Source organism: Lemur catta, chromosome Y (genome assembly GCF_020740605.2).
Source record: "Lemur catta isolate mLemCat1 chromosome Y, mLemCat1.pri, whole genome shotgun sequence".
Taxonomy (NCBI): Eukaryota; Metazoa; Chordata; class Mammalia; order Primates; family Lemuridae; genus Lemur; species Lemur catta.
In genome coordinates this window covers 2923464-2936888 of record NC_059156.1, presented here as the reverse complement: position 1 = coordinate 2936888, position 13425 = coordinate 2923464, and the positions used below count along the sequence as shown (strand labels likewise).

The 13425-nt window shown below is 39.5% G+C and overlaps 2 protein-coding genes across 3 annotated transcripts in view; both read right to left on the bottom strand.

The window, feature by feature from the left end:
* The window catches only part of LOC123629050 (F-box-like/WD repeat-containing protein TBL1X), a 1209717-nt gene that overhangs the window by 1071513 nt on the left and 124779 nt on the right, over positions 1 to 13425 (bottom strand). The window lies entirely within an intron of this gene.
* Positions 19 to 13425, bottom strand: part of LOC123629099 (haloacid dehalogenase-like hydrolase domain-containing protein 2) — a 41640-nt gene continuing 28233 nt past the window's right edge. The window contains 3 exon segments of the mRNA XM_045539061.1: positions 19 to 362; positions 365 to 508; positions 646 to 851. Of these exon segments, the coding sequence (XP_045395017.1) occupies positions 19 to 362; positions 365 to 508; positions 646 to 851 (694 nt within the window).

Sequence of the window (13425 nt, the reverse complement as noted above, 5' to 3'; positions counted from 1 at the left end):
GCTGCGTTACAAGTTGTTTCAGATGCACATGGTGGGTGACAGCAGATGCTGCAGAATGTGGTCCACAGCATGAGGAAAGCTCTCACCAGTTAAGTAAGGAGATGGATTAATTTTTTCTTTACCTGCTGCTCGGTATTTCCCAGTTTTTTCTAAGATACCCGGCATGCCAACATTCAGAGCTCCACCAACATTGGCCCTGCAATCATCTCCTACCATGACAGTCTCCTCAGGTTCACAGCCAGTTCCCCGCAATCCTTCCAGAAAGAATGTTCTCTCTGGCTTTCCCTCCACTGTGGCTTTGGTGTCTGTGGCATACTCTAACATAGTGACAAGTGGTCCAGGCCCCAGGGCTAAGCCGTCTTCCTCTTGTAATACTCAGCTTCGTGGATTGCTATCAGAGGTGCCCCATCCAGGAGCAACCGGAATGCTTGCTTCACAATTTGATAATGAAAGTGTTCTGGAGCCAATCCTATGACCACAGCGTTAGGATCACTGGTTTGTATTCCTTGGGTATTTTCTTATATATACAGATGTTGCAAATGTAGTCCTAGACCAAATGACAAAGATTTCTTCCGGACCAGGGACTCTGCTCATATATCCCAACTCCAGCTCACTGCTGAAACACATGGAATCTTAACATTCCTTTGAAATCAGGTAGTGCCCAATCATCAACTAGCAGCACAGGTCTGACGTGTTTCTGTTCTCCTAAACCTCTGGCTGAAGTCAGAGATGTGACTATCTCATCTTCAGAGATATCAAACCCTAATTTTCTCAAGCTTTCCAACAAGTCTTGCTTGAACTCTTTAGTCGTGTTGGTCACAAACCTGACCATTACAGAAGTATCACGCAACCTAAGTGCTCACCAGTTAGTGCCAATTTGATGGTGCCTACATGTGGTGCTTGTTTTTCCATCCTTGTAATACCTCACTTCGAAGGATGGGCTCCAGCTCCACCCGGGATAGTACAAGAGGTGCTAGTTCACCATTGTTTTTTGTGGCTGAGTAGTACTCCATGGTATACATAGACTACATTTTATTAATTCACTCATGGATTGATGCACACTTGGGATGTTTCCACCTCTTTGTAATTGTGAGTTGTGCTGCTATAAACTTCCCAGTGCAGATGTCTTTTTTATAAAATGAGTTTTTTCCCCTTTAGGTCGATGTCTAGTAGCGGGATGGCTGGATCAAATGGTAGTTCTATTTTTAGTTCTTTTAGGTCTCACCATATTACCTTCCACAGAGGTTGTGCTAATTTGCAGTCCCACCAGCAGTGTAAGAGTGTTCCTATCTCTCCACATCCATGCCAACATTTGTTGTTTTGGGATTTTTTTTCATAAAAGCCATTCTCACTGGAGTTAGGTGCTATCTCATTGCGGTTTTGATTTGCATTTCCCTGATGATTAGAGATGTTGAGCATTTTTCTCATGGGTTTGCTGGCCATTATTCTACGTTCTTTTGAAAAGTTTCCATTCATGTCCTTTGCCCACCTTTTAATGGGGTTATTTGATTTTTTTTCTTGTCAATTTTCCTAAGTTCTAAATAGATTCTAGTTATCAGCCCTTTATCGGATGTGTAGAAAGCAAATATTTTCTCCCATTCTGTAGGTTGTCTGTTTGGTCTAATGATGGTTTCCTTGGCTGTGCAGAAGCGTTTTAATGCAGGTCCCATTTATTTATTTTTGTTGCTACCATGATTGCTTTGGGGGTCTTCCTCATAATTTCTTTGCCTAGGTCGATGTCTGTAAGAGTTTTCCCAACATTTTCTTCTAGAATTCTAATAGTCTCATGTCTTATCTGTTATCTGGCATGAGTTGATTTTTGTGAGAGGTGAGGGGTGTGGATTCAGTTTCAATCTTCTGCATATGGCTATCCAATTCTCCCAGCACCACTTATTGAATAGGGATTCTTTTCCCTAATGTATATTTTTGTTTGCTTTGTCAAAGACTTAGATGACAATATGAGGATGGTTTTATATCTAGGTTCTCAGTCCTGTTCCAAAGGTCTATAGCTCTGTTCTTGTGCCAGTACCATGCTGTTTTGGTTATTGTAGCCTCAAAGTATAGCCTGAAGTCTGGTGGATTGATGCCTTGCAATGTGTTCCTGTTTTAAAAAATTAAACAGTATATGGGTATGTGTGTGTGTGTGTGTGTGTGTGTGTGTGTGTGTGTGTGTGTGTGTATGTATTTCTTCCAGAATATTATGGAGGCACAAATGTTTAGGTTACATATATTGTCTTTGCCCTGCCCAAATCAGAGCTATAAATATGGCCATTCCCCAGATACTGCGGACTGCACCCATTAGGTGTGAAACCCATTCCTTCTTCCTCCCTCCCACCTGCCCTACACCTGATATATATCACTCTACCCTATGTGCACATAAGTGTTGATCAATTCATACCAATTTGATGGTGAGTACACGTGGTGCTTGTTCTTCCATTCTTGTGATACTTCACTTAGTAGAATGGACTCCAGCTCTATTCAAGATAATACAACAAGTTCTTGAATGAGTTTTTAAATTCTTTTTCTCTTTACTTTTATCTGACTCGATTAATTCAAAAGATCTGCCTTCAAGAGATGAGATTCTCTTTTCTGTTTAGTCTCATCTATTGTTGAAGATTTCAACTGCATTTTGTAAATTGTTCAGTAAGTTTTTCAATTCTGGAGGTTCAGTTTGTGTTTTTCTGTACATTTTTTTTATTTCAGCATATTTTGGGGGTACAAAAGTTTAGGTTACGTATATTTCCATGGCCTTCCACTCCTGAATCAGAGCTTCAAGTGTGTCCACCCCCCTAGATGGTGTGCATCTCACTCATTATGTATATATACACCCACACCCTCCCCCCGCCACATCTGCCCAACACCTGATTAATGTTATTCCTAAATGTGCTCTTAGGTGATGATCAGTGAAACCAGTTTGATAGTAAATACATGTGGTGCTTATTTTTCCATTCTTGGGATACTTTCCTTAGTAGAATGGGTTCCAGTTCTACCCAGGAAAATACAAGAGGTGCCATATCACCATTATTTGTTATAGCTGAGTAGTACTGCATGGTATACATATACCACATTTTATTAATCCACTCATGTATTGATGGGCATTTGGGTTGTTTCCACATCTTTGCAATTGTGAATTGTGCTGCTATAAACATTTGGGTGCAGATGTCTGTTTTATAGAATGTCTTTTGTTATTTTGGGTAGATGCCCAATAATGGGATTGCTGGATCAAATGGTAGGTCTGCTTGAATCTGTTTAAGGTATCTCCATATGGCTTTCCAGAGAGGTTGCACTGGTTTGCAGTCCCATCAGCAGTGTATGAGTGTTCCTGTCTCTCCGCATCCATGCTAACATTTATTGTTATGGGACTTTTTGATAAAGGCCATTCTCACTGGAGTTAAGTGATATCACATTGTGGTTTTGGTTTGCATTTCTCTGATGATTAGAGATGTTGAGCATTTTTTCATATGGTTCTTGGCCATTCTTCTGTCTTTTTTTGAAAAATTTCTATTCATGTCCTTTGCTTTTTGATAGGGTTGTTTGATTTTCTCTTGCTGATTTTCCTGAGTTCTAAATAGATTCTAGTTATCAGTCCTTTATCAGATGTGTAGCCTGTGAAAATTTTTTCCCATTCTGTAGATTGTCTGTTTGCTCTCATGACAGTTTCTCTGGCTTGCAGAAGCTTTTTAATTTAATCAGGGCCCATTTATTTATTTTTGTTGATGCTGTAATTGCCTTTGGGGTCTTCTTCATAAATTCTTTCCGTAGGCCAATGTCTATAAGAGTTTTTCCCACATTTTCCTCTAGAATTCTAATAGTTTCGCACCTTATGTTTAAGTCTGTTATCCACCGTGATTTGATTTTTGTGAGAGGTGAAAGGTGTGGGTCCTGTTTCAGTTTTCTACATGTGGCTATCCAGTTTTCCCAGCACTGCTTATTGAATAACGATTCTTTTCACCAGTGCATGTTTTTGTCTTCTTTGTCCAAGATTATATAGCTATATGAGGATGGTTTTATATCTGGATTCTCAATTCTGTTCCACTGGTCTGTGTCCCTGTTCTTGTGCCAATACCAGCCTGATTTAATACCCATAGCTTTGTAGTATAATTTGAAGTCTGGTAAATTAATACTTCCCATTTTGTTCTTGTTGCCTAAAATTGCTTTAGCTAAACAGGGTCTTCTCTGGTTCCATACGAAGCATAAAATTATTTTTTCTATATCTGTGAAAAATGATGTTGGTAATTTAATAGGCATTACATTGAATCTGTAGATCACTTTGGGTAGTATAGAGATTTTAACAATGTTGATTCTTCCGATCCATGAGCATTGTATGGGTTTCTACCTATTTACGTGCTCTGCAATTTCCTTCCTCAGTGTTTCATAGTTCTCCCTGTGGAGGTCTTTTACCTCCTTAGTTAAATATATTCCTAGGTACTTCATTTTCTTTGTTGCTATTGTGAAAGTTATTGAGTCCTTGATTTGGTTCTCAGTTTGACTTTTATTGGCATATATGAATGCCTCTGATTTGTGTGTATTGATTTTGTATCCTGAGACTATACTGAATTCATTTATCAGTTCCAGGAATCTCTTGGTTGAATCCTTGGGGTTTTCTACATATAACATCATATCATCAGCAAATTGTGAGAGTTTGATTTCTTTTGTCCTCATTTGGACACACTTGATTCTGCTCTCTTGCCTGATTGCTCTCACAAGGACTTCCACAACTATGTTGAATAACAGTGGGGCCAGTGGCAACCTTGTCTGGTTCCAGTTCTAAGTGGGAAGGCTTTCAATTTTTTCCCATTCAGTATGATGTTGGCTGTGGGTTTGTCATATATGATTTGTATCATTTTTAGGTAGGCCCTGTCTATGCCTATTTTGTTAAGCATTCTTATCATAAAAGAGAGTTGAATTTTATCAAATGCTTTTTCTCGTCTATTGGGACGATCATATGGTCTTTGTTCTTTTTTCTATTTATGTGGTATACCCCCCACCCATCAGCTGTCTCAATAAATGTCAATGGCTTGAACTCCCCACTCAAGAGACATAGGCTGGCCTAATGGGTAAGAAAATACAAGCCAAGTATCTGCTATCTCCAGAAAACTCATCTAACCTGCAAAGATGCATTTAGACTGAAAATAAAGGGGTGAAAATTAATATTTCAAGCAAATAGAAGCCAAAAGAAGGCTGGCATGGCAGTTTTAATTTCAGATAATTTAGTTTTTAAATCAACAAATGTAATGAAAGACAAAGATGATCACTACATAATGTTGAAGGGTACAGTTTAACAAGACATAGCTATACTTATTATGTATGCACCCAACCTAGGTGCACCTAGATTCATGAAGTAAACCCTATTTAATCTAAACCAAATGATAAACAGCAACACCATAATAGCCGGAGACTGCAACACCCTGCTGACAGCACAGGATAGATCCTCCAAACAGAAAAGGTTTTAATTATTGATTAATTTTAACAAAATTGCCAAGATCATTCAATGTAAAAGGAGTAGTGACTTTACAAAAACTGCTGAAGAAAAAATATATATGTACTTACATATAAATATATATATACACATTCGTACAAAAATGCAAAGTGGAACAATACATTATACCACAAAAAAACAAACTCAAAATGAATAAAGACATAAACCACAGGAAATAAAAGCATAAAACTCTTAGAAAACTGTAAAGATAATTATAATATTTAACTTGACAATAATATCATTAAAATGACAGCTGAGCAATTGTCACTACTGGAATTGGAACAAGAGAGTCCCCAGAAAAGGAGAACAGGTGACCTGTAATCCTATTAAACTACAACCAACAGAAGAGAAGCCACATGAAATTAAACCAGCCAAACAGACTAGCAATGTAAAAATAAATAAATAGCTTGACACCTCCCAAGAAATACAATGGAGCTACAGTTAGACTGCCCCCACAAGTAAATCACTGAAATGACAGAAATAGAATTCAGAATATGTAGGGAAAATAAGATGAATGAGTTGAAGAGAAAGTGGAAAACTAACAAAAAGAAGCCAAATATATTTCCAGAAATCAATGAAAAAATTTAAAAAGTCACTAAAGGGCTGATAACAAGAATCTATTTAGAACTAAAAAAAAAAAAATCAAAAAGAAAAAAATCAAACAACCCCATCAATAAATGGGCAAAGAACATGAACAGAAACTTTTCAAAAGAAGACAGAATAATGGCCAACAAACATATAAAAAAAAAGCTCAACATTTCTAATCACTAGAGAAATGCAAATCAAAACTACAATGAGATATCACCTAACCCAAGTGAGATTGGTCTTTATCAAAAAATCCCAAAGCAACAAATGCTGGTGAGGATGTGGAGAGATAGGAACACTCTTACACTGCTGGTAGGACTGTAAATTAGTGCAACCTCTGTGGAAAAGAATTTGGAGATACCTGAAAGAGCTTAAAATAGAAATATCATTTGATCTAGCAATAGCACTGTTAGGCATCTCCTAAAGGAACAAAAGTCATTTTATAATAAAGACATCTGCATGCAAATGGTTATAGCAGTATAATTCTCTATAGCAATGATATGGAAACAAACCAAGTGCCCATCAATACATGAGTGGATTAATGAAATATGGTATATGTATACAATGGAATATTACTCAATTATAAAAAATGACGGTGGTCTAGCACCTCTTTTATTACCCTGGATAGATCTTAAGCGCATCCTCTGAAGTGAGGTATCACAAGAATGGAAGAAGAATAGGCACCACATGTTCTCGACATCAAACTGGCACTGACTGATCAACACTAATGTGCTCACACAATAGTAATATTCTTTGGGGGCTGCGGGATTGGCGTGGATAAACTCACAACTAATGGACGCAGTGAGCAGTGTTGCAGGGGGGAAGGGCATGTCTCAAATCATGGTTGAGATGTGGCAAAGTCATAACATGTAACCAAAATGTTTGCACCCCCATAATATCCTGTAATAAAATAAATAAATAAATAAATAAATAAATAAATGTTGCTAGAGAACTAGATAACATAAGAAAGGACATATTAGAACTTAAAGAAATAAAAAAGCTATTTAGGGAACTTCAAAACAAAGCAGAAAGCCTCAACAACAGTCTTAACAAAGAGGAGAAAGAAATCTCAGAGCTTGAAAACAAGGCTCTTGAGATAACCTAGTCATTGAAAGAAACAGAAAATAATATTAAAAAGTCTAAGCAATCACTGAGAGAGATATGGTACTATGTGAAGCAAGTAAAATTTAAATTATAGATATTCTTTATGGAGAAGAAGAAAGAGCAAAAGGCATGGAAAACCTATTTCAGAAAATTACTCAGCAAAACCTCCGTGGTATCAGCAGAAATTCAGACATACCATATGGACACTGAGTATACGGAAGATTCTAAGCAAATAGGTCATCTCCAAGAAACATAGTAATAAACCTGGCCACAGTCAAAGTGAAGAAGGTTATCATTGTTGCTGCAATTGAGGAATCTGAACACAGGCCTCCCTGACCCAACCCTGCTCTGATTTGCCCCCTCATCTGCTTCAGTGGCAGAGAATAGGACAATGACTCCTAGAAGTTTCATGACCTATTCGACTGCATGGAACAACCAATTATTTCTCTTGTTAGCAAAGAACAAGCTTAAACCCAACAGCCACCGCTATAGCTGGTTCTGAACCTCAATAACCACCTGCTGGCTAGAAACTCAATCTGAATTGTCCATTACATCTGCTGACACAATTGCACAGTACCAGAAAGGAGACAAACTTTTCAGGAACTCTGCTACCATCACTGACCAAGCTACCCTTGCTACACAGGAGGCTGTGAGCCCACTCATTAACTCAGTACATTACTACTACAACTGATATTTGAAAAAGCTGCCATACTAAGGATAATCAAGCACATTTCACAGAGTCAATGTCACTCCTCCACCAGCACCATTAGGACTGGTACTTGTGTCTACCATTGAGGGACCCAAAGGTGGTCCCAGCCCAGCTCTGCCCACCTTTGTCCCCCAGGACACTGTGCATTTCACAGACCTGCCCAGGGCCTCAGGCACTGGAGAACTTCTCCTGGTAAACCAAGATTGATCACAATCTCTACTGCCACTGCCATAGTAAGATCTTACACGAACATCCCACCTACTTTCCTAGAGGTCAAACAGCACAACCCCCAAAAAACTATCTGATGTGGTGTACACCACTTGGAAATCAGATTCATTTCTTGACACTTTCACCACCCTGACTCTGCAAGAGATTTAGAGGCTGCCCACACACCCAGTATACCACTACTACAACCAGCATTGGAGGAAACCACTAATACACCCACACACACAAACATATATATGGTTGAGTAGGACACATTGGCTTTGATTTTGTAGTGTGATCTTTATATGATTTCTTCAACAGTACAAAAGATCAACGGTATCTGGGATTTCCTTGGTGGCTTATGCAATGGTTATTAGTTGAGGTTGTAGTGAACTTTTGCTGGGGCCTTGGATCTTGAATACTGATTGCACTAGTTTTGGGCAATGATAGTGGCAACAGTGGGCTAAGTATGTCCATTTTAGGCCCCAGAGCAGCTTACATTAGCACTGGTGCTGGTAGGTCCTAGAGGGCCAATTTTAGAGCCTCTAGGGAGCCTGTAGGTGGCCTCCTTCAAAGCCAGCAGTGGGAGCAGTGGGACAGGTGTACAGGTGGGCTCTCAAGCCCCTGAATAACTGGTGTGATATAGGTGATGACAGCAGTTGTGGTGGACCAACCCTTCACAACACAAGCAGTCCATATTAGTGTTGCTGGTGGCTCTGATACATTGAGCTGGCTAGAGTCCACTTCCACAGATGCTCACAGCAGGGTGGTAGATATTGTCTTGAGTGTGCTTATAAGAGCTTATCCTTCTTTGTTCCTCCCCCACCAAGTGGTGGCTACAGCTATGTCACCTTAAACTCAGACTAAGTGTAGGGCATAGCCCATCATTAAGCTCTCAGAATGATGCTGGCTGTGGACCTGGATGCAGAGAAGGCAGGACCCCACTCAGGTGAGAAACATGGGCAAGAATTTGATGGGCTTGCAGTCACTTTAGTCTTGGCCCCATCACAGGGTGTTAGGTGCTATGCTAGGATGCACAGGAGAGTCTGGCTTCCCTGCTTTCTTTTAGCTTGACAGGATTGCTGCTCTGTATACTCAAACTCAGCCCATGGACAGGAGGTAACCCAGCACTAAACTCTCAAAATAGCGTGTTAGTCCTGAGACCAGAAATGGTGGGCCCCTTTACAGGAAAGCATAGGCAATAAGCTGTGTAGAGTATAAGTCATTTCCATCTTGGTCTCAGTACAGCCCATTGCAGGGTAATAAGTATTGCCCTTGGTATGTGTCAGAGAGTCTAGTTTCAGGCAGTGGCTACAATTATTTTAAACAAAACTTGGCCTGAGGACAGGGTTCATCCTACTGCTATACTCTCAAAATGACACCTTGGGCCGGCAACCAGAGTGGGCAGAGACCTTCCTAGGTAAGCAATGTGAGCAAGAAGCTATGGGGAGTGTGGTCTGCTCACATCTCAGCCTCACAGCAGCTTTTTGCAAGGCAGTGGGCATTGTCTTGGGAATGCAGAGGAAAGCCTGGTTTACCTGTCCCTCCTCAGTCACGGAGTAGCTATAGCTGTGCCATCCCAAACTTGGCCAAAGGGCAGAATGCAGCTCAGTACTAAACTCTCAAAATGGCACCTGGGGCTTATAAAAAGAAAGGGTGTGGCCTTTCCAGGCAAAAAATGTGGGCAAAAGCGATAGGGAGTATAGTCTTCTCATGTCTCAGTCTCAACAGTAGCCTGCAACAGGGCTGTCAGGATGTTTCCAGGATTCTGTGGGATGAACTGCTTGCTCTCTTCTCTCCCTCTTTGAAGCACTTTTGTGGCATCACTTTCATCTGTAGTTTCCTGATATCTAGGCTTTCTGAATGGCATCTAGCTGGAGGTGTTGTGGGCTCAGATGTTTTTGAGATTCCATGTTGGTTCAAAATCTGGAACAACATATATTTACACTCTCTAGGCAGCTCCTTGGGGTCCAAATAAGTAGGGGGGTCTTCTCTAGCCAAGATTGTAAAAGTCTATTTCAGAGTGTGAAATCCTGGGGATTTCTCTCAATGTTTACCTGTATCCCGGAGCTTCTCCCAGATCTCGGCCAGTCCCTAGCCAGGCAAGCTGCCTTCAACCCTCTCGTTATGTATTTTTAGTGTTTCTTGATACTTCTTTGTGAATCCTAGTATTTTCTCCTAGACAGTCTGCTCAAAATTTATCTACTTACTATCATTTTCCTCTTCATGGAGAAGTTTAATACTATCTGCATCTGCCAGATTTCTTATAACCTTAAGATTATACTATTGGACTGGTTAAGAATTGTCAGAACTCTAATAAAGATACTGCCTGGTTTATAAAAATGCTAATACAAAAAAGAGAATAATTACTTAAATTCCAAGGAAATACATTGAAAAACATTTTATTCTAAGTTGGACATTATTGAAATTGTTAAGGTATACAAAACGAGTGAACTCCATAATCCAAGTCAAAATACCTATAGCTCATATAATAAACAGTGCTATATACTAAATTCGAGAAACAAAATTGATATTAAAAAGATGCAGATCCGATATTAAGTGTGGATTCCTGGAAAGCCTGGGTGGCTGCCTTGTCCTTCCTGAGTTCTTAAATTTTTCATTATGAAAAACTCTGTGTGCCATGAATATGGAAGAGATAAGAATAACAGAAATCATGAAAGAAATATTGTTTTGGTTATAAAATTGGTAAAATGATTTATGGTCAATGTTTTCTTTATCAAACCCATAATTCTGGGAAGATAATCAAAACTTCAAGTACATGTTTGTTACCTGATGAGATGTTTGGACATTCATAAAGGTATTTTATTATATCATCATTTGTAATCCATATTTTCTGTTTGTGTGGAAGCTATCTCATGCAGGAAGGCAAATGTTATAATATTAGGTTAGTGGAAAAGCAATTGTGGTTTTCAACTGTGAATTATAACTCATTATAACTAGGCTCAAACACATCTTTATTTATTTATTTATTTATTTTTGAGACACAGTCTCGCTTTGTTGCCCGGGCTAGAGTGAGTGCCGCGGCATCAGCCTAGCTCAGAGCAACCTCAAACTCCTGGGCTTAAGCGATCCTCCTGCCTCAGCCTCCCGGGTAGCTGGGACTACAGGCATGTGCCACCATGCCTGGCTAATTTTTTTCTATATGTATTTCAGTTGGCCAGATAATTTCTTTCTATTTTTAGTAGAGACAGGGTCTCGCTTTTGCTCAGGCTGGTCTCAAACTCCTGCGCTCAAACGATCCACCCGCCTCAGCCTCCCAGAGTGCTAGGATTACGGGCGTGAGCACCACACCCAGCCTAACACATCTTTATTAATCTAAATAGAAACCTAAATTATAATCAACACATTTTTGCCAACAAGAAATACATTTGTTTATTCCTGTAGCATAAAAAGCCATGCTTCAGGATTCAACACTCTTGGAAAGCATTTTCTGCATCCTGCTGGTTGTGGAAGTGTTTTCCCTGCAAAAAGTTGTCGAGATGCTTGAAGAAATGGTAGTGGGTTGGTGAGAGGTCAGGTGAATATAGTGGATGAGGCAAAACTTTGGTAGCCCAATTCATTCAACTTTTGAAGCATAGGTTATGTGACCTCCATTCCTGCGTTGTTGTGGAGAAGAATTGGGCACTTTCTGTTGCCCAATGCCAGCTGCAGGTGTTGTGGTTTTCTGTGCATCTCATTAATTTGCTGAGCACGCTTCTCAGATGTAGTGGTTTCACCAGGATTCAGAAAGCTGTAGTGGAGCAGACTGGCAGCAGACCACCAAACAGTGACCATGACCTTTTTTTAGGTGCAAATTTGCCTTTGGGAAGTGCTTTGGAGCTTCTTCTTGGTCAATAACGGAGCTGGTCATTGCCAGCTGTCATACAAAATCCACTTTTCGGCACATGTCACAGTCTGATCAAGAACTGGTTCATTGTTTCATACAAGAAAAGACAACACTTCAAAACGATGATGTTTTTAATTTTTGGTCAGCTCATCAGGCACCCACTTATTGAGCTTTTTCATCTTTCCGGTTTGCTATAAATGCTGAAGGACCATAGAATGGTTGATGTTGAGTTCTTCAGCAACTACTCCTGTAGTTGTAAGAAGATCAGCTTCGATGATTGCTCTCAATTGGCTGTTGTCAACTTCTGGTGGCTGGCAACTGCACTCCTCATCTTCAAGCTTCTTCTCTCCTTGTGAAACATCTGGAATCACCACTGCATTGTACCTTCATTTGCAGTTCCTGGGGCAAATGCATTTTTGATGTTGCAAGTTAGCTCTGTAGCTTCATGACACATTTTGAACTTGAATAAGAAAATCACTCAAACTTCCTTTTTGTCTAACATAATTTTCATAACCTAAAATAAATGTCAAATAAACAGCAAGTGATAAGTCATTAGCAAAACCATATAAAGTGAGAAATGCTCATTAAAATGATGTATGACATAACCACATTTATTTAAGAATGTATTCAAATATCAAATGGTAAATTTCAACAAAGTTAAAACTCCAATTACTTGTACACCATCCTAACAGTAGCGAAAGGTTATCCCCATCCAACTGGTTTTAACTGATCAACATTCAAGTGCACGCATAGTAGTAACATTCACTGTGTGTTGTACAGGTGGGAGAGAGGAGGGGATGGGCATATTCACACCTAATGGGTGCAGTGCGCACCATCTGGGGGATGGACACACTGGAAGCTCTGACTTGGGTGGGGCAAGGGTAATATACCTAACCTAAACATTTGTACCCCCATAATATGCTGAAATAAAAATTAAATAAATAAATAAAAAGAAACTGTGTTTTCCTCATGAGTTATTTCTGGAGAAATTTCCAGTGGTGATACAGTTGTTTCAGTGGACAAGTTTTAAAAAATTAAATAAGATATTACAAATGCAATAGCATTAGGCACAGCTAAATGAACTGACTGGAATGCCATGGTCAAAAGTAATGCATATTGATGACAATAATATTTATTTCCAGTTAAAATCATAAGTTGGCCCCTTTATAAAATAGCAGCTGGATGGCCTATGCCTCTAACAATATAATCTCATGTGTCTCCAAGTCCCCTAAACCCTGACATGACTAAATTCTGCAAGGCTGAAATTCATTAACCCAAAATTTATTTTGACTATGTAAAGGAAATTTTTTATCAGACATTGAGTCAAACCCTTCATTATCTAGAACCCACAAGTTTGGTCTTCTGGAAACATCAAGGAAAGATTGTTCCTGGCGCTGACATTGCAGAAAAACTTGGAGATATCAGACCCTGGGTTTAAAATCTCACAGTTCAGGCATGAGAGACTCAGTTGCAGGGGATTAATAAATAGGGTGCTTG